The sequence below is a fragment of the Hylobates moloch genome, unplaced genomic scaffold, assembly GCF_009828535.3.
Source record: "Hylobates moloch isolate HMO894 unplaced genomic scaffold, HMol_V3 SCAFFOLD_2, whole genome shotgun sequence".
Classification (NCBI taxonomy): Eukaryota; Metazoa; Chordata; class Mammalia; order Primates; family Hylobatidae; genus Hylobates; species Hylobates moloch.
The window spans coordinates 59060894-59079375 of record NW_026652277.1 but is presented as its reverse complement, the minus strand read 5'-3'; the positions used below and the strand labels follow the sequence as shown (position 1 = coordinate 59079375).

General features: G+C 36.2%; 1 protein-coding gene across 1 annotated transcript in view; it reads left to right on the top strand.

Annotated features, from left to right (window-relative positions):
* AFM (afamin) overlaps window positions 1-18429 on the top strand; it is a 22433-nt gene extending 4004 nt beyond the window's left edge. The window contains exons 4-15 of the mRNA XM_032164216.2: window positions 305-516; window positions 1394-1526; window positions 2151-2248; window positions 3047-3176; window positions 6302-6516; window positions 9719-9851; window positions 12068-12165; window positions 13530-13662; window positions 14418-14641; window positions 16205-16337; window positions 17464-17527; window positions 18307-18429. Of these exons, the coding sequence (XP_032020107.1) occupies window positions 305-516; window positions 1394-1526; window positions 2151-2248; window positions 3047-3176; window positions 6302-6516; window positions 9719-9851; window positions 12068-12165; window positions 13530-13662; window positions 14418-14641; window positions 16205-16337; window positions 17464-17484 (1530 nt within the window). The 3' untranslated portion in view covers window positions 17485-17527; window positions 18307-18429. The remainder of the gene's footprint in view (window positions 1-304; window positions 517-1393; window positions 1527-2150; window positions 2249-3046; window positions 3177-6301; window positions 6517-9718; window positions 9852-12067; window positions 12166-13529; window positions 13663-14417; window positions 14642-16204; window positions 16338-17463; window positions 17528-18306) is intronic.
* Window positions 18430-18482: the final 53 nt, after the last annotated feature.

The following is an 18482-nucleotide window of genomic DNA, read 5'->3' as shown; positions in this document are numbered from 1 at the left end:
GAGAAGGAGAAGGAGGAGAAGGAGAAGGAGGAGAAGGAGAAGGAGGAAAAGAAGGAGAAGAGGAATAAGAAGCAGAAGCAGAAGCACAAGAAGAAGAAGAAGAGGAGGAGGAGGAGGAGGAAGAGAAAGAGGAGGGGAGGAGGGAGGAGGAAGGGAAGGGGAAGGGGAAGGGGAAGGAGAGGAGAAGGAGAAAGAGAAGGAGCTCTGTTGGTAATGGGAAAATTATTCATTGTGTTTTCTCAGCGAGTACAGAAGCTTTACTTTACCATGACTAAAAATTGTCCTTTTCTTCTCTGTTGTATAGAATAATGTTTTACAGGAAAAAATATGTGCTATGGAGGGGCTACCACAAAAGCATAATTTTTCACACTGCTGCAGTAAGGTTGATGCTGAAAGAAGACTCTGTTTCTTCTATAACAAGAAAGCTGATGTGAGATTTCTGCCTCCTTTCCCTACCCTGGATCCTGAAGAGAAATGCCAGGCTTATGAAAGTAACAGAGAATCCCTTTTAAATCAGTAAGTTTAATCTTAGTAAAAAATGATCCAGTTGGAGAATTAGTCTTAGGCTGAATCTAATACCTATCTCAAATAAATATGGCTGGGTTCATTAATTTATTGACTGTTTCATTCATTCAAAGCATACTGTGTGTCAGATACTGTGCTCAGTGTTCAGGATATAACTATGATCAAGATATGGACCCTGCTTACAAGACCCTTATATTAATGAACTTTATCTTTTAATTGGTAAGTCCTAGAGCAGAGGTGTGTGCATGGTGTTAAATTGGTAGGATGCACAGTAGAGGAAATAATATACTCTTCCCAAGGGGAAGTTGCTGTTTTCAACTCAGGCAGACATTCAATTATAGGATGTTTAGTAAAACATGTTTTTAATATAGTGCTGTCATTGCAGAAACAGAGACTTTTTCTGGAAGGTTGGTATGCTCCTTGAAATCTAAATCTAAAACACAAGTTTATCTGAAAAAAAGTAAACAGGACCCCTGAATCTCAGATGGAGTGTGTATAGATAGCTGTTCTTTGAACATGGAAGAGAGAACTGCTGACCAGCTGGTAGCATGTGGATGGAGGGAGAATACCCACAGTTCAGTGTTTGGGATTAGAATTTCAATCATCATTCCTACTTTGGAGTTAGCAACTTCAATGATAAGGACTTCAAAGGACTCTTATCGGGAACTGGATAATGCTGCCTTATATTGAAGTTTTCTATAACTGGAAACCTTTCTTCCTTTTACCTTGTTTTACAACTAGCTCTTCTTGTCTCTATTTTTTCTTTTCCTTCCCATCTTACCCTCCCTTCCTTTCCCTTGTCTTACATTCATTGCTTCCTGTTTCTTCCCTCGCCCTTCTTCTCGCTTTCATTTTTATTTTTTCATAGCTTTTTATATGAAGTTGCCAGAAGGAACCCGTTTGTCTTCGCCCCTACACTTCTAACTGTTGTTGCTCACTTTGAGGAGGTGGCCAAATCATGTTGTGAAGAACAAAACAAAGTCAACTGCTTTCAAACAAGGGTGGGTATAGCATTTGTTTCATGAAGAGGATAAGAAATCACTCAATACCACAGATCCAGACCCTGACTTGTATTATAGCAAAAGGCTTGCTTACCATATATGATGTTCTCTTGTCACATTCAGTGATTTTCAAACCATTGGTCACCAGGTGCTGATCTAAATATTCTCTTTACCTGAGACTCTTGAAAGACAGTCAGTCATTTTCAGGGTCTCTCTTCTGGCTTTGTTTTCTTTGTGCATTGGAAGGAAGCCCTGGTGAGTGAATGCCCAGGGTGAAAGATGACATTTTATCTTTTATCTTTGGCAATTTGTAGTCTTTTGACTAAAAATAACATGGAATAATCTCAGTAGAGATGGCCAAGCTCACAGCATGCTGCCCCACCAAGGGAGCACTTATGCACCTTTTTACCAAGTGCAATTCAATCATCAGGAAGACTGGTCCTACCTTTGTGATGTGCCATAAGTGCATATTTCTTTTAATACGTGTGTTTACTGAAATAAAAATCCTGTAGATTTTCTGTCTCTGAACAAATTTTGTAATAGTTTGAATGAAATGTGATTAAAAAATAAGAAAATAGTGAGATTTTGCTATTGTTTCAAAAGAATTTTCTCTTTCTTCTTCAGGCAATACCTGTCACACAATATTTAAAAGCATTTTCTTCTTATCAAAAGCATGTCTGTGGGGCACTTTTGAAATTTGGAACCAAAGTCGTACACTTTATGTGAGTTTTATAGTATATATCTTGTCTCTGCTTGCATTTCCTTGTCTGTGTCCCATTTTTGTTAAATGGTTGATGACTTTTTATTTATATTCTTCCTAGTACCCAGGAGCTTTGGGGTGAGTCTGAGCCTACTTAGATAGCTCAGGACCAGGACATTAGGCTAAGATGAGAGAAGTTTTGGGAGGTGGGGAGACCGAAAAGAGAATGGTGGCTGTGTCTGAGACATATTTAGGTTAATTGGGAATCTGAACTGGTCTGGGAGTTTCAAACCAGGGTTTTAAAACCCACAAGTGCTTTAGAAATAATTCATCCATTGGTCTTTGACTTTAACAATGAGGAGACAGCCTTGCAAAGATAAATTTTATCTCTAGTGCTCACCCTAATCAATTAGTAACAGGTGCTAAGGCAATGTCTTGAGAAAAATTTTGAGATTTCAAGTAGATCAGCAGGAAAGAGTTCTATCATGAATTATCTATGCCTGCCACGAGCTTGCAATAGGAAGTGGTGGCCTTACACAGCATGTCTTGCTGTAATAATTATGGAAGAAAGCACATCTCTCAGTTTTTTTTTTTTTTTTTGCTCACATCCAGGACTTTGGGGTTCTTAAAATATCACCCTAAGATTTTCAAAGTGATCATGTAGGCTGTGCACCAACTATTTGATAATGACTTCTGTAAAAACAACAACAACAATGGTGGCAATACTTTTTGTAGCTATTCATATCATATTAGCAAATTACTCCCACTTGTTCTACTTGCTGTTCAAATTATTTTTGTGGTTTATCAATTCTCTTTCCAGATATATTGCGGTACTCAGTCAAAAATTCCCCAAGATTGAATTTAAGGAGCTTATTTCTCTTGTAGAAGATGTTTCTTCCAACTATGATGGATGCTGTGAAGGCGATGTTGTGCAGTGCATCCGTGACACGGTAAATATTCTCTAAAACCAAGTTAAAAAAGTGGTTTTTGGCAACTATCATTTTTTTATTCTCAAGTTGCCCTGATGTGTGGTTACTTTGCCACAATGAAATCAGAATGTGATTTAACTTTTGAATGAAAGCATAAAATGAAATATAAACATTTTTATAAATAAACTTTTGGGATTTTTTTATACTTGGAATTTTTAAAGATTACTCAGCAGATTGTATATTATATGGCTAAATGTCTTGATGTAAAACTTCAGAAATTTCAAATTTTTCAAAGTTCATTTAGTACAGATTGAAGTTTTCTCTTACATTATAAATCCTCTTTTAGAGAGGTTAGAAACAAATAGTAAATTTCAAGGAATGACTTGTTAACATTATGTTTTTAAGAGCTGATTTCCCTGAGCTTCCTTATGCAATTCAGGTATAGTCCTTCCAAATAAGTGGATACATTAATTTAACTTTTCTTTTCCCTTTCTCTTTCGGTTCCTTTTTCCTTACCTTCTCCCTTCCATTTTCCTGTCCCCCCCCCTTTTCCCTTTCATTTCTTTCCACGTTCCCTTTCCTTTCCTGCCTTTAACTGACAATTAAAAATTGTACATTCTCATGGTATACAACATGATATATATGTATGTGCATATATAACATGATATATATGCATATATATTAATGTATACATACACACACATTGTGGAATGTCTAAATCAAACTAAGATACACATTACCTCACATACTTTTTTTTTTGTGGTGAGAATACTCCAAATCTTAGCAATTTTAAAGTACTCAATATAGTGGTATGAATTCATCATTGAGTCACTATGATGTACAAGAGATCTCTTGAATGTATTCCTTCTGTCCTAATGAAATTTTGTGTCCTTTAACCAACATCTCCCCAATTCCCAGCCTCTGGAAACCTTTAAAGTGATTTTCCAAGGAAAAGTATTGGTACGAATATTGTTGGCATAGTTTGAATTGTTCATGCTTTCTGTTGTAACTCATAAGTGGGAGTTGAACAATGAGAACACATGGACACAGGGAGGGGAACAACACAAGCAGGAGCTTGTTGGGTTGAGGTTGGGTGCTGAAAGGAGAGCATCAAAGTAGTTCATGCATGCGGGGCTTAAAACCTAGGTGACGAGTTGACAGGTGCAGCAAATCACCATGGCACCCCTATACCTATGTAACAAGCCTGTACATGCTGCACATCTGCACATGTATCCTGAAACTTGAAGTGAAAAAAAAATTGCTCATGCATTCAAAGGTAATATAATTTTATTTAAAAAATGACTGAGTATGATAGCTTGCACCTGTAATTGCAGCTACTCAGGACTCAGGAAGCTAAGGAGGGAGGCTTGCTTGAGTCCAGGAGTTCGAGGATACAGTACAGTGAGCTATAATCCCAACACCCTCAACAACAGAATGAAATCTTATTTCCAAAAAAAAAAAAGAAAGAAAGAGAGAAAGAAAGAAAGAAAGATTTGACTTTTAGGCTTACAGTGAAGATAGCATGTTCATTAAATAACTTGAATTTTAGGGTATTGATAAATGTTTATTTCAAACAATGGACAACAGCTGTTCCCAATAATTATTTTTGCTCCTAACTGTACCCAAGTTAAAGCAATCTCCTTTGCGATTTATTTTTGTATTGCTTGATTGTTCGTGGTGATGTAGGATTTTGTTTGTTTGTTTTTTGAGACGGAGTCTGGCTCTGTCGCCCAGGCTGGAGTGCAGTGGTGTGATCTCCGCTCACTGCAAGCTCCGCCTCCTGGGTTCACGCCATTCTCCTGCCTCAGCCTCCTGAGTAGCTGAGACTACAGGTGCCTGCCACCACACACCTCTAATTTTTTTTGTATTTTTAGTAGAGACGGGGTTTCACTGTGTTAGCCAGGATGGTCTCTATCTCCTGACTGATGTAAGTTTTATAATGTGAAATCTAAGGTACTGAATTAGGATATAATTATATATTTTCTGTGAAATTTGAGGCTTAGATTAAGGGATTATGTCTCAAATTTCCTTCTTTTTAATGTCTTTCTGGAGAAATAAGAGGAATTGAATTACAGTTAACTGAAAATAGAAGTAACTTCCCAGAGGATTAGAGATGCTCTACCTAGAATAATGATGGCATTACATGAGATGTAAATACCTTTTTGAAGATTGGCTTCCTGGTTCTATGTGGTTTGTTGGAAACATGGTGCCGATCCCCATTTTATTTTTTACCTCAGTCCTGAGCTTCATCTTATTCCTTATCCTCCATGTTCACCAGAAGATTCCAGTCAGTGGAAATAGCTTGAGTAAAGTCATAAAGTCTTGAAATAATCTAGTGTGTTGCTGTAACTCAACATAATTCAAGTGGGGCTGGAACGGAGAGTGGAGATAATGTGCAGTCTCATTCTAGATTCTGGAAGGGCCAAGATCAGTTTTTAAAAATTATTCAACTAATGTGTAAATAAGATAACTCCACCCTCTCTCTAATTCCCAACTCTTATGTAGAGGTTAGAACTGGGGAAAATGGTAGGGATGGGGACAGAGTAAAGTTGTCTATTTGAGCAGTATTTGCCAACCTGAACAGCTTCAGATGAATGATATCCATTAGAAAATGATACCATGAGTGGAATAGCTTCTTATATTTGATGAATCGTCATTTGGTAGTTGCTGTAGTTCACTCACTTGTCATTCTTTCATTTACTTATCAAATATTTATTGTGATTTTGCCATGTGCTTAGCCACATGAGAAGACCAGGATTATAGATATTATAGTAACGTGTCTTTGGTGGCCTCCACTGAAAACATGGGTGGACTCTTGTGGAAAAGAAACAACACTTAGAATATAAGATGTAAATGTATCAGTGTAGGAGGGTTATTTAAAAGACTAATGCTTAATAATGGATGTGAATCTATAGTATAGCCTAGTTTTTAATAATTATATCATCTTAAATCCTGAGAATTTTAGTGTAAAACTTCATGTGCATTAAGTAAATCCAAAATTTAATTTAAACAAATATTATCTAGCAAATTAATTGATGAAGTGATTCCAGATGCTGTGATCATGACTGGTTTTGCATGCCATCATTCCATACTGGAAGAAAACCCAGCCTGAAAGTAAAATTATCTCTCATTCTTATTTGGTACAGAGCAAGGTTATGAACCATATTTGTTCAAAACAAGATTCTATCTCCAGCAAAATCAAAGAGTGCTGTGAAAAGAAAATACCAGAGCGTGGCCAGTGCATAATTAACTCAAATAAAGATGATAGACCAAAGGATTTATCTCTAAGAGAAGCAAAATTTACTGACAGTGAAAATGTGTGTCAAGAACGAGATGCTGACCCAGACACCTTCTTTGCGAAGTAATATAACTCTTTATTGAATTTATAAGGCAAACAGAAAGAAACTAATAAGATTTGACTTTTGTTGCTAATTTAGGTGGAAGGACATGGTACCGTTTATTTCACTAGGTATCATATAATTTTTTAAAAATCATGGCTATAGAGTATAGTTTTCACATAATTTTAAGAAAAAAACAACTGTATTATGAAAATAATGGCCAGCATTTATTGAGCACTTAATATGTGCCAGGCATGGGACTATACTATATACTTTATACAGATAAACTATTTTAATTCTTACAGCAATCATACAAAATAAGTACAATTTCTCCCTATTTTTCAGATGAGCAAGCTGAGATACAATGAAGTGAATTGTTCAGATCCACAGCTAAAAAGTGACAGAGTAAGAATTTGACTCCAGGAAGCCTGGCCTAACAAGTTGCAGGCTTAACTGCTCTGCTATGCCATCTACAACTGTTAAGGGGAAGACTAGTGAACTTGGAGCCACAGGGACTATATTTGAGTTCTGGTTGAGTTGCTGGGACAAGTTAACCTTTCTGTGCTTTTTTTTTTTGTCATATATAAAATTCATACAAGAATACTCATTCATCTGTAATCCCAGCTAACCGGGAGGCTGAGGCAGAGAATTGCTTCAACCTGGGAGGCAGAAGTTGCCGTGAGCCGAGATCACGCACTGCACTCCAGCCTGGGCGACAGAGTGAGACTGTCTCAAAAAAAAATATTTATTAATTTAAAATTTATTAGTAATGTAATATAATCCAGGGACTTTACTGTTTTTTTTTTTTTTTTTAATCTCCAGGAAGCCTTCATCTATAGAGAGTATAAAGTGAGAAGAGACAAACATAAATAAATAAGTGCAAAAAATGTTCTTTTATTTCTAATAGCACCCTGTTCTAGGTAATGCAAAGGAACAGAAGAAGAAATGGTCAGTTGTATATGGGGACCCTGGAAAGGCTTGATAGGGAAGTAGTACTTGAAGAAATTTTGGTAATCTAGATAGAGAAGGTAGAGCATGAATTGAAGTATATAATGGTTTGTTGTGTATATGGCTGTGAGTAAGGCATCTGCAGCGAGAGACCAGCATGGTGAGAGGTAGGTGGGGCCAGATCATGCAGGCATGCTAAGTAATGGGATGCCACTGAATGGTTTTAATGGAAGAATGAAGAAGGACAAATTCACTTTCAGTTTTTAGACACTTCATCTGAAGCAAATCCCAGTTTAGGGCTTGGATAACTGGGTAGGTAGTTTTCCCATTCAATGTGAAAAAGCAGCAGGTTTTGTGAGAAAGATAATATGTTTAAGTATGAAAAAAAAAGTATGAGCACATTGACTTTGAGATGCCAGTAGAATAACTAATTGGGACTATCAGAAGATAATTTTATATGTGAACCTGTAGCTCTGGAAGGGAATCTGGCTTGAAAACTAGGACATAATAACAGCTAATATTTACTGAATATTTACTAAATTTTAAGTGCCTCTCATCTACTAACCAACCAAATTTTAAAAACAACCCTCTGAAGTTAGTATACTTTTATAGTCTTTATTTTTCAGATAATAAAACAGGCACAGAGAGGTTAGGTAACTTACCCAAAGTCACACATGTGGTGTGGCCAGGATTCAAATGCAAGCAATGTGGCTCCAAACTCCTGGTCTTATAACTACTGTCCTCTATGGCTTCTCACGGTTGTGGATATTAAATCAAGTTCAATTAAACAAAATGATAGATTGTACCTGACATATATGTTTGATAGATAAAAGCCATTTTTATAATCGTCACTATTACAACATAAAAAGTTTTTGAAACATGGGGAGAAATGATAGAGTAGCAGTGAGCACGCCAAGTCAGCGTGCTCAGTGTTTTAAGGTAGTCTTTCTGGATGTGAACATTTTAGGCAACTCCTCAGTGGCTTCTCCAGCATAGAGTAAGCTTCCAGGGATTTTTCTTCGCAGTATTTTGAGACACGTTTTTAGGTGTGGGTGTGTGTGTTCTCCTCGGCCCTCCCGGAGAAGAAGTCCATGGCTTACATCAGACATTAAGAGGAGCCTTGATGCTCTGAACATTAAGCACCACTGCCATGGGATATGGGAATATATCTCACAAATGGAATTGAAAAAGCAAATGGGAATCTGGAGAGATGGTGTCAGAAAAACCAAGATTAATCAAGAAGGTCAAATCCTGAAAAAAATAGGGGTGGGGAGGGGATGAAAAGAGTTACCTTGTCATGAAAAACTTGTGAGGTATTGCTCTCACAAAACATGGAAGATCTGAACTTATTGTGAATGAATAGATGAGATTCATTTTTTATGAAGACTGTAAATAGCCCAGCTGAGGTACTTTGAGATGACATGTCTGTCTTGAGAAAAGAGTTAGCTTGGTAAAAAAAAGAATGGAGTAAACATCCCAGGGAACTTAGGGTCAAATTTTATATCTTCCATTGATAGGAAGGTGCTTAACCAGTCTGTGATTTAGTTTCCTCAGTTGTAAAACAGTACGTATTTTGGGGACTAAGTGAAGTGAAATGAGAAAGTGTTTATAAAGTCCAGGAAGCACATCTATATCTGTTATGCCCAAAGTTTGATCCAGTGCCTAGCACCTACTAAGGGCTTAATACTGTTAGCCTTGTTCCTCTCTCTCTTTCCAAATCACACCCACCTATGCTCTTGAAGTCCTTGACAGAGGATTTGGAAGCCACTGCCAGTGATTTGGAGCTGAAGGGGTAAACACTCCCATAGTTGGCAAGTGACAGGATGGAGTAATGGGCAAAGCTCGCTCCCCGTCTCTCACGAAGACCACATTGTGGGTGGGAAGGAAGCCATATTCCCAGCATCTCAAGTTGGAAATCTGAATGCATTTTCAAACATAATTATATGCAATATGTATTTTTTAAAGTATATTCACAATTTATTATTTCCAATGTTTCATGGATTAAATCATTCCAATAATTAGTTCCAAATAATTCAACTAATTCTCTCTTCTCAAATAAAAACTATTGTTAATCTAAAATGTACCATGGAAGAGAACTTTTGTAAAATGATCTTCTACAGCCAAAATGGCCTCTTAAATTACTCTGCGACCAAGCCATAGGAGAAAATTAGCTTTTGAAAGCAGAGTCAGTATTAGATCTGACTGGATTACAAAATAGCGGAATTGGGTTTTTTGCTCTTCTCTAATTTCTAATATACAAAATTTTACACATTGAAGGTTTACTTTTGAATACTCAAGGAGACATCCAGACCTGTCTATACCAGAGCTTTTAAGAATTGTTCAAATATACAAAGATCTCCTGAGAAATTGCTGCAACACAGAAAACCCTCCAGGTTGTTACCGTCACGCGGTAGGTTCCATCATTGTAGGTTCAGAAAATCAAAAAAGAACAACTATAACACACTTAAAAATTGATATCAGAGTTTTGCTGCAGTCTAGGGGGTAGAAAATGTGATTGACTAATCTGAGTCTACTGTAGATTCAGCCTTAGAAGATTATCGGGAAGGCCAATGTCATCAGTTTGGCTGATGCATAATGTTTTGGACTACTAATCCAATGTGTTAATTCAAAAAAGTCTTCCCATTAAACATTTTAAATTTACATTTTTCTTTATGTATTCTGTATTTTATTAAGCCGTATTGGATATTACATGATTTCAAAAGTAATGATTGTTGTAGATGACTAGGAAAATATTCTGTATTTTATTAAGCCATATTGGATTCTTTATGATTTCAAAAGTAATGATTGATTGTTGTTGACTATTAGGAAAGCACCAAAGGTTACAAAAAACCCTTTTCTGATTCTCCCACTGGGAAATAGCTATAATTAACATTTGTGTTCAACTCTTCAGTACATATATGTATATATATGTGTATTTTAAAAAATAAGATTGGCCTAATTCCTAGGAAATGTTTTGACCTGTTTTTTTATTTGGTATCATAGAAAACTTTTTTTGTTGTTGTTGTTATAAATTGTGCTTCCTTGGTTTCCTGTTATTGCCACAAAGTGAGCGGCTTAAACCAACAAAAATTTATTCTCTCACAAGAGGCCAGAAGCCTGAAATGAGTCTCATGGGGCCAACATCAGGTGTCAGAAGGGCTGTGTTCCCTCTAGGGAAGCTGGTCCTTGACTTTTCTTGTGTCTAGTATAGAAAACTTTTTATGTCATTAAACAGACTTCAAAATAAACTTCTTTTTAAATGACGGTATCCCATCATAATTATCTAATTTATTTAACTGACTTCCTACTGTGTATTTGACTTTTTGGATGTTTACTTAGGGTGTTTTTCATTTTGTAAGTGACCCTGAGATGAACATCTCCTTCAATTTATCTTTATTAATATTTATGACTTTTTTCTTATATGGATTATCAGAAGGAAAATTATTGGATCAAAATATATGAACTTTAAAAAAACATTGGACACAAATTGTTGAATTACTGTCTAGAAAGTTGTTGCTGGTGTCTAGCCCCACAACAGTGCTTGGAAATGCTCATTTCAATGTCACTTTTACCAACACTGCATATGGAAATTAACTTTGCTAGATTTATATGTAAATAACAGTGGTTGTGTTTTTAAAAAACCTTTATTTGATTTTTAAATTATGTTAAATTTTTTCCATATGATTTTAGCTATTTACACATTTTCTGTGAAAAATCTGTTCATGTTTACTACCCATTTTCCTGTTGAAATTAGTGTTTTTCATATAAATTCATATGTATTTCTTATATATTAGAGAAATTAATAATTGGACTTTTTTATTTATTTCTCATTCCTTTGATATATGCTACTTTTGCTTTATCAAAATTTTTTTCACTTGCCACAAACACCAGTTTACACCCATTCAAATTTGAGCAATGGAATAAGACTTGGATCCCTGCTCTGTAACTGTCCCTAATGAGGTAGTCTGTTTCTGATCCTTAAATTAATCATAGTGCTAGAAAATTCTCTCTTTTCATGGAGATATAATTTGCTCCACAATAGCCATCCACTGGCGTTTAGTTCTCTGTCTGGTGGCCACTCAGAAGATGTCCAATTTTATGCCACATGGGAGATAGTCCATCAAATATTTGAAGAAAACTGTTGGAGGTTTTAAGTTCCAAATCTAAGCAATGAAAAAATCATAAAGAGCAACATGATTTAAAATGTTCTGTAACAACACTTACTAGCTGGGGCATTCTGGGTAAGTCACTTAATTTCACAAGGCCTGTTGCCTTTACTTAAAAATGGAGATAACAACTGCTCTTGCCACTTCAAAGTGACAATTGAATGTTACTATTTTCAACATACAATTTGAATTCTATTTTGTAATTTGGAAGTCTCTGAAATATGTACAAGATGATAATAAAAAATTTGGACTTTTAAATTTAGCAAGAAATATATTTTTATATATATAATTAAAAAAATTAAGTTCTTGCACATGCTTCTAAAAAGTGTCCTGAATTTAGTGTAATAATGAGAGTTTGAAAATACCATAGAAATAAGAAATGCTATTCTACACATTGATGTAAAGCTTATGGTTAAATTTTAGATAAAATGTTTGTAACCGTGATTATTCTTATTTTCAGGAAGACAAATTCAATGAGACAACTGAGAAAAGCCTCAAGATGGTACAACAAGAATGTAAACATATCCAGAATTTGGGGAAGGATGGTTTGAAATATCAGTAGGTTATCTGCACAAGTGGGCTAACACTTGCCACTGGAATTAAATACATAATCCCTCAAAGTGTAAAAAAGTTAGCTGTCAAATTTTTCAGTTATGGCCGATTCATAAACTCTTGGAAGAATTTTTTTTAAAAGTCAAGAATGCCTATTGAACTGTCACATTAATCTTTTATCAGAAATGAAGCTAAAAATAAAAGAAATACAGGATTCTGGAGACATTGATTCTCTAATGCTTTGGTTTCTGTTTGACATTGGCTTTCTCACTGCCAATCTAGAATCCCTGGATCCTCACCCATTTCAAAGTGGGACATTGCATATTTCAGGTCGTTACAGTTTCTTTGGGGAAGAGATAGTTTGCCTTGCCTTGCCTTAAGGCTGTCTTAACTGAATTTATAGAAATAACTCAGGATGTGCTTAACACTTTAATATTTAGTTTTTTAGTGCTCTTGTGAGCATTTCCGAATAATATGCAGTTTGGGTTTTTTTCTATTATTATGCCAATGTATTTTATTATCATTATTATTGTTGTTATTATTATTATTACTATATATTTTTGAGACAGGGTCTCTCTGTCACCCAGGCTGGAGTGCAGTGGTGTGATCTCAGCTCACTGCAATCTCTGCCTCACAGGCTCAAGTGATCCTCCCATGTCAGCCTCCCAAGTAGCTAGGGCTACAGACGTGAGCCACCATCCCTGGCTGATGTTTGCATTTTTTGGTAGAGACGGCGTTTTGCCATGTTGCACAGGCTGGTCTTTAACTTCTGAGCTCAAGCAATCCAACCTTTCGGCCTTTGCTGGGATTACAGGTGTGAGCCACTGCACCTGGCCTCATGCTAATGTATTATTTATTGAAACTCAACATCTTTAAATCAAAATAAAACACAGTTTAGAAAAATCTGACTTTACTATTTCTGCAATTTGGCTGTTAGCTGACAATTCAAACTTAGTTCATTAAAAATCTTAGTTTTCTTCATCTCAGATTATCCTTTTACAACATATCTTGATTAAATTCTTTCTTTAAAATGTTTTCTAATGATGCAAATTATTTTAAGCAGGATTTTAGACACTAGCCAATGTATTTGCTGTCAAGGAGCTCCTATACTCAAAGATAACACAGGGAGGCAAATCTAAGAGCTTCTGAGACAACCGTGAAATTAGAAAGGAAGCTAAAATAGATATAGGAAGCAGGGTGCAGGAAAACAGGAAGTAAAGACATATTTCCCTACTTTATAAGAGAGCTAAGGTTCATGTTGCACCTATATTGGTTGTCCCTAGCCTTGAAGGATCTGGGCTTCAGCAGTAATTCAAGGGAAAATGGGTATCTGCTTTCGTTCAGAACCAAACAGACAAACGTTCTTTCAGTTACCTTATCAGGCTCACGAAGATAGCTCCCCAACTCTCCGCTGAAGAACTAGTCTCTCTTGGCGAGAAAATGGTGACAGCTTTCACTACTTGCTGCACACTAAGTGAAGAGTTTGCCTGTGTTGATAATTTGGTGAGCATGGCCTGTGTACCAGACTATTCTTTTTTTTTGTTTTTTAAAAAAAGAATATTTGCACTCATTGATTTACCATGATTAGCCATATTCCTTTCTTCATTGTTTTTAATATTGTTAAGCAAAAATTGTCAAGTTTTCCTTTTGGCTCACTTTGTGAAAACCCTAAGAAGTGAAACAGAATGTCTTAAATATTTTTGGAGAGTACTTCAAATTATCTTTCTTATTTCTTCATTATATTAGAAGGGATTTGTTAGGACAAATGATTTAGGAGTAATATTGTTTCAAAATGATACAGGAAACTTTGTAATTTTAAGTAAGGTTACAGATTCTTCCTCTTGGCCCAATTGCTTCATCCAGCAATCAGGCATTGAATACACCTCTTTAGGGCTGGGGTGGAGAGTACCTTGAGGGAGATTCCAGGAGGGGAAGAAACCCCAGTACCACAGTGTTTGATCGCCCCTTTCAGTCGGCTTTTTGCAGCTGTCTGTTTGCAATTGAAAGTTTGTTTATATGCCACCAAGAAATTAATTTGTAGGCATCTAAATTCTTATGGCTTGGATTTTGGTCATAATGCCATTTAGGACCCCAGCTTCTACTTTTATTTGTATATAGTGATATGTCATGAGTGCATGTGTTTTATGAGTGAGGTTAACAGTGATCTTAGAAAGATCTAAGTATTCATCTAACCATATTTTTAGAAATTCCATTCAAGTTTTAAGATCATATCTCAGTTGCAACTCTTGTTGGTACAGGCAGATTTAGTTTTTGGAGAGTTATGTGGAGTAAATGAAAATCGAACTATCAACCCTGCTGTGGACCACTGTTGTAAAACAAACTTTGCCTTCAGAAGGCCCTGCTTTGAGAGTTTGAAAGCTGATAAAACATATGTGCCTCCACCTCTGTCTCAAGATGTATTTACCTTTCACGCAGACATGTGTCAATCTCAGAATGAGGAGCTTCAGAGGAAGACAGACAGGTACAAACAATCTCTTTCACTCTTCTTTTTCTTTGGTTTTCTGAAGACACACCATGTGTTAGTGAGAAGGTTTATCTAGTGGATATGTGTTTTTGATATCACAATCCTGTTCCTTCCACCAAATTGTCCAGTCTCTTCTATTTGGAAAAATACAAGTGCATATTTTTTTTTTTTTTTTTTTGCCATCGTTTATATCTAGCTTGTCTTTTCATTTGAAAGATACTTGGAATGTCCAAGTCTAACATCACCTTTAGAAAGGTTACAGCAGCCAGCAAAAAGGCTCATAGGCAGGCTGATAATGAATTTCATTTCCTTGAGAGAATGCCTGGAGAATATCATTTAGTGTTTACAAAGGAGATGCCTAAAGGGCCAGGAAGTTTACTTTCATTTTCTCAACAAATGCTTTAAAATGCCAGGAATTAGACCTAGTTTTTTGGATTTAGACAGAGTCTGCCTAATGTGTAGTGGAGACAACATTCAGCTACCAAAGATGAGGAAATGGAGGTTGTTTTGGACATGAATTTTCTGGAAAGATCAGATGTAGTCATGTATACCATCACACTTGGCATAATAAAGGCCTAATATATGTTTTCATTTTTAAATAGAATAATACTTACTCTTATTATGTGCAATATTCATAGATTCACAGTGCAATACACTGTTGTATTTTCCAGTCCATCTTATTCTAGTCTGGTCTATTTTATTCTTTTTAACTATCCTGTTTTCATTTTAAAAATGAAATCGAGAAAATGCAAATTTTTGTTAATTCTTAGATCTAAGGATGGGCATACGGGACTTATTACATTTTCCTCTTTACTTTGGTGCATGAAAATTTTATTACTTAAAATAATTACTCTAAAAATGTACTTTTAAGACATCAATGGGTTGCCCCCTGAAGTTTGGAATTCTATAAGTTACTAGAATACTGGAATTCTATAAGTTACTAGAAATTAAGGAAATCATTATTGTCTATGGCTGTTGTCACACTTAATTGTGATAGCTTATTTTTTTAATTGCTCCTTTGACATCATTTTTAATTGACATATAATAGCTGTACATATTTTGGGGGTACATGTGATATTTTGATAACTGCATAAATGTGTAATGATCAAGTCAGGGTAATTGGAACGTCCATCATCTAAAACATTTATCTTTTCTTTGTATTGGGAACATTACAATTCTTCTCTTCTAGCTATTTTGAAGTATACAATAAATTACTGTTAACTGTAATTTTTCTACTATACTACTGGATACTAGAACTTATTACTGCTATCTAATTGTATTTTTGTACTCCTTGGCCAACTTCTCTTCATCCCTCTCTTCCTCCTTGTTAATACTTTTTGTATAATTTTGTGCGTGACAAAACCCTTCAAAGAATGTTACTGTGGAAACCATTCTCTAAATTTAATAGGAAAGTTTCAGAAGACCCATTCAAAGTGGGATATTTCAACTCTTTACCCTCATCCAAGCTGAGACTCAAGACGTGATTCTGTAACAAGCATTTTGGAGTAGAGACGCTTCAGAAAGAAAGCGTTAATTTTATTTGACCTCTTTTGGCCACAGGTTTCTTGTCAACTTAGTGAAGCTGAAGCATGAACTCACAGATGAGAAGCTGCAGTCTTTGTTTACAAATTTCACAAATGCAGTGGATAAGTGCTGCAAAGCAGAGAGTCCTGAAGACTGCTTTAATGAAGAGGTAGTTTTATTTCTTTTCTACTGAAATTCAACTGGTTTTCCTGGTCAAATAAAATAAAACAGAACCCTGTAGGACCCTGCTTCCTCTCTGCAGTGTCTACCAGGACTACATTTGAGAGCACAATTGCTAGACAACTAATATGCAGACATCTCTGAAATACACTTTGAGCAGTGTCTCCTTAGTACAGAAAGAGCTATCGGAAGACCTGGGTTGTAACCCCAGCAGTCTTGTAAGTCATGCAACTTAAACTGAATGGCAATTAACTATCTTTAAATGAGGATGGTAATAATTATCCCTAAATTACACCTTTGGTTCTTATTTTTTGGTTTTGAACCACTCATTATCTTAATAAGACAGAGTCAAAGCGACTTGCAGAGGAAATCGTAAGCAGCTCCAAATGGAGCAGAGCAGGAAGGGTATTAGAAAGTGAAGTCTTTCAGGAATGGCTGTCTCACTTTCCCAGGCCTTGTGCTAACATCCCGCAGTTGAGAATAATGAGGGAGTGGAGGGTAAGGGTAGTCAGGGAGAAAAGGCAGAAATGTCCCCTGCTTGCCCTCGCTCCAGTGAAGGTAGTCTGTAGCCATTTGCTCTGGTTTGAACCTCAGCAACGCGTGAATGTTAGCCCCAGTGGATGGCTCCATGGAAATGCCTGTTCACTGTTTTCCAAATGTATTTCTCACTGTTTCTTTTCTAGGAACACTCACTCACTCCAAACTCACAATTCATGTAAACTCACAGGCAGACAAACTCACACACATGATTCATTCTGGTTGTGAGTCCTCTACTTTTCTGAGTGACAGTTTGTGGAAATTTTTGGGGGGTACATATTACTAGTTTTTAAAAAATATACCTAATTTTAAGTAGAGGATATTAATCAATATCTAGCCTTTATCTGAGTGAGCGTGTACATTAGGGCCATGTGAAGGAAAGGATGAATTTATTGGCAGTTGTAAAGAGCCTTTCAGTGTCTATTTCTTCACTAGAAGAAAGAATGTTTACTGTTTCCCTATACAATGTGGGAATGGTTTAATTTTCTTCAAAATTCAGGAAAACATGCTGATCTAAGTTTAAACTAGTGTCTTAAATTTTTCTTCCTATGTGTTTTTATTTCCATCCCTCACCTCAGAGTCCAAAAATTGGCAACTGAAGCCAGCTGCTGGAGATATGTAAAGAAAAAAGCACGAAAGGTAATACCCTCTGCCTCATTCAAATGTCAAATGTATTTGTGGCTTATTTGATCTCCCTGCCTTTTCTCCCTCATGCTTCATTGTCTATTTCTGGTTCATCTTACATGAACCAGAAATGCACATGTAGCTAACAGACACTGATATTGTTCCTGTGTTTTTCTGGGTATCAGCCACTCCTTATGGGGTGGCAATGCTGCATTTGTGCTAGCCCTTCTCTTGCTGTTCAATCAGTTTTCTAGATAGCCAAGAGGCGCTTAAGTCCTCTGCCTTCCTACTTATGTATTCAGCTGTCTGGACCACAAAGGAGAGATGATGGAACCTCTGAATGTTGACAGAAAGAAGAGGGGTAACTCCCTGGGGACTGAGGTGGGCAGACAGGCCTCAGTGACCCTTTCCAATAATCTTTTAAGAATATTGCTTTACTGAGAGATAGGATTCACATACAAACCAAGGGTATTGCTACAGCATTTACATGAACAAAAAGCGATATGTTTGTGATTTCAAAAAGATACATAAAGATGCCCTCCCCTTTGTGGCTTATGTAAGACTTGAAACACAAATTTTAGCAACAAAATGTTGCATAGATATAGGAGTTATATACAGTGTCAATGAAGAGAGACCTGGACCTCACCAGAAGGTAGGTCGGGATCTACAAGGGGCAAAACACAGTTACCATTAATAGTTTTTTCAAATACTCGACTTTCTATCACCCAAGTTTCAACATTTCATGTTTTTTTGATGCATGAAATACTATTTTTTCTTTCCAGGGATAACCAACTTACAGGCTTCCTATCTGTGTGGTGATGAATCGCATTTCCTGAGAACAAAATAAAAGGATTTTTCTGTAACGGTCACCTGAAATAATATATTACAGCAAGCAATAAATACGACATCTTGTAAAGTTATTTTTCAGACTGATGTCATAAATTAACCTAATCACAAAATTAAGCAATCACGA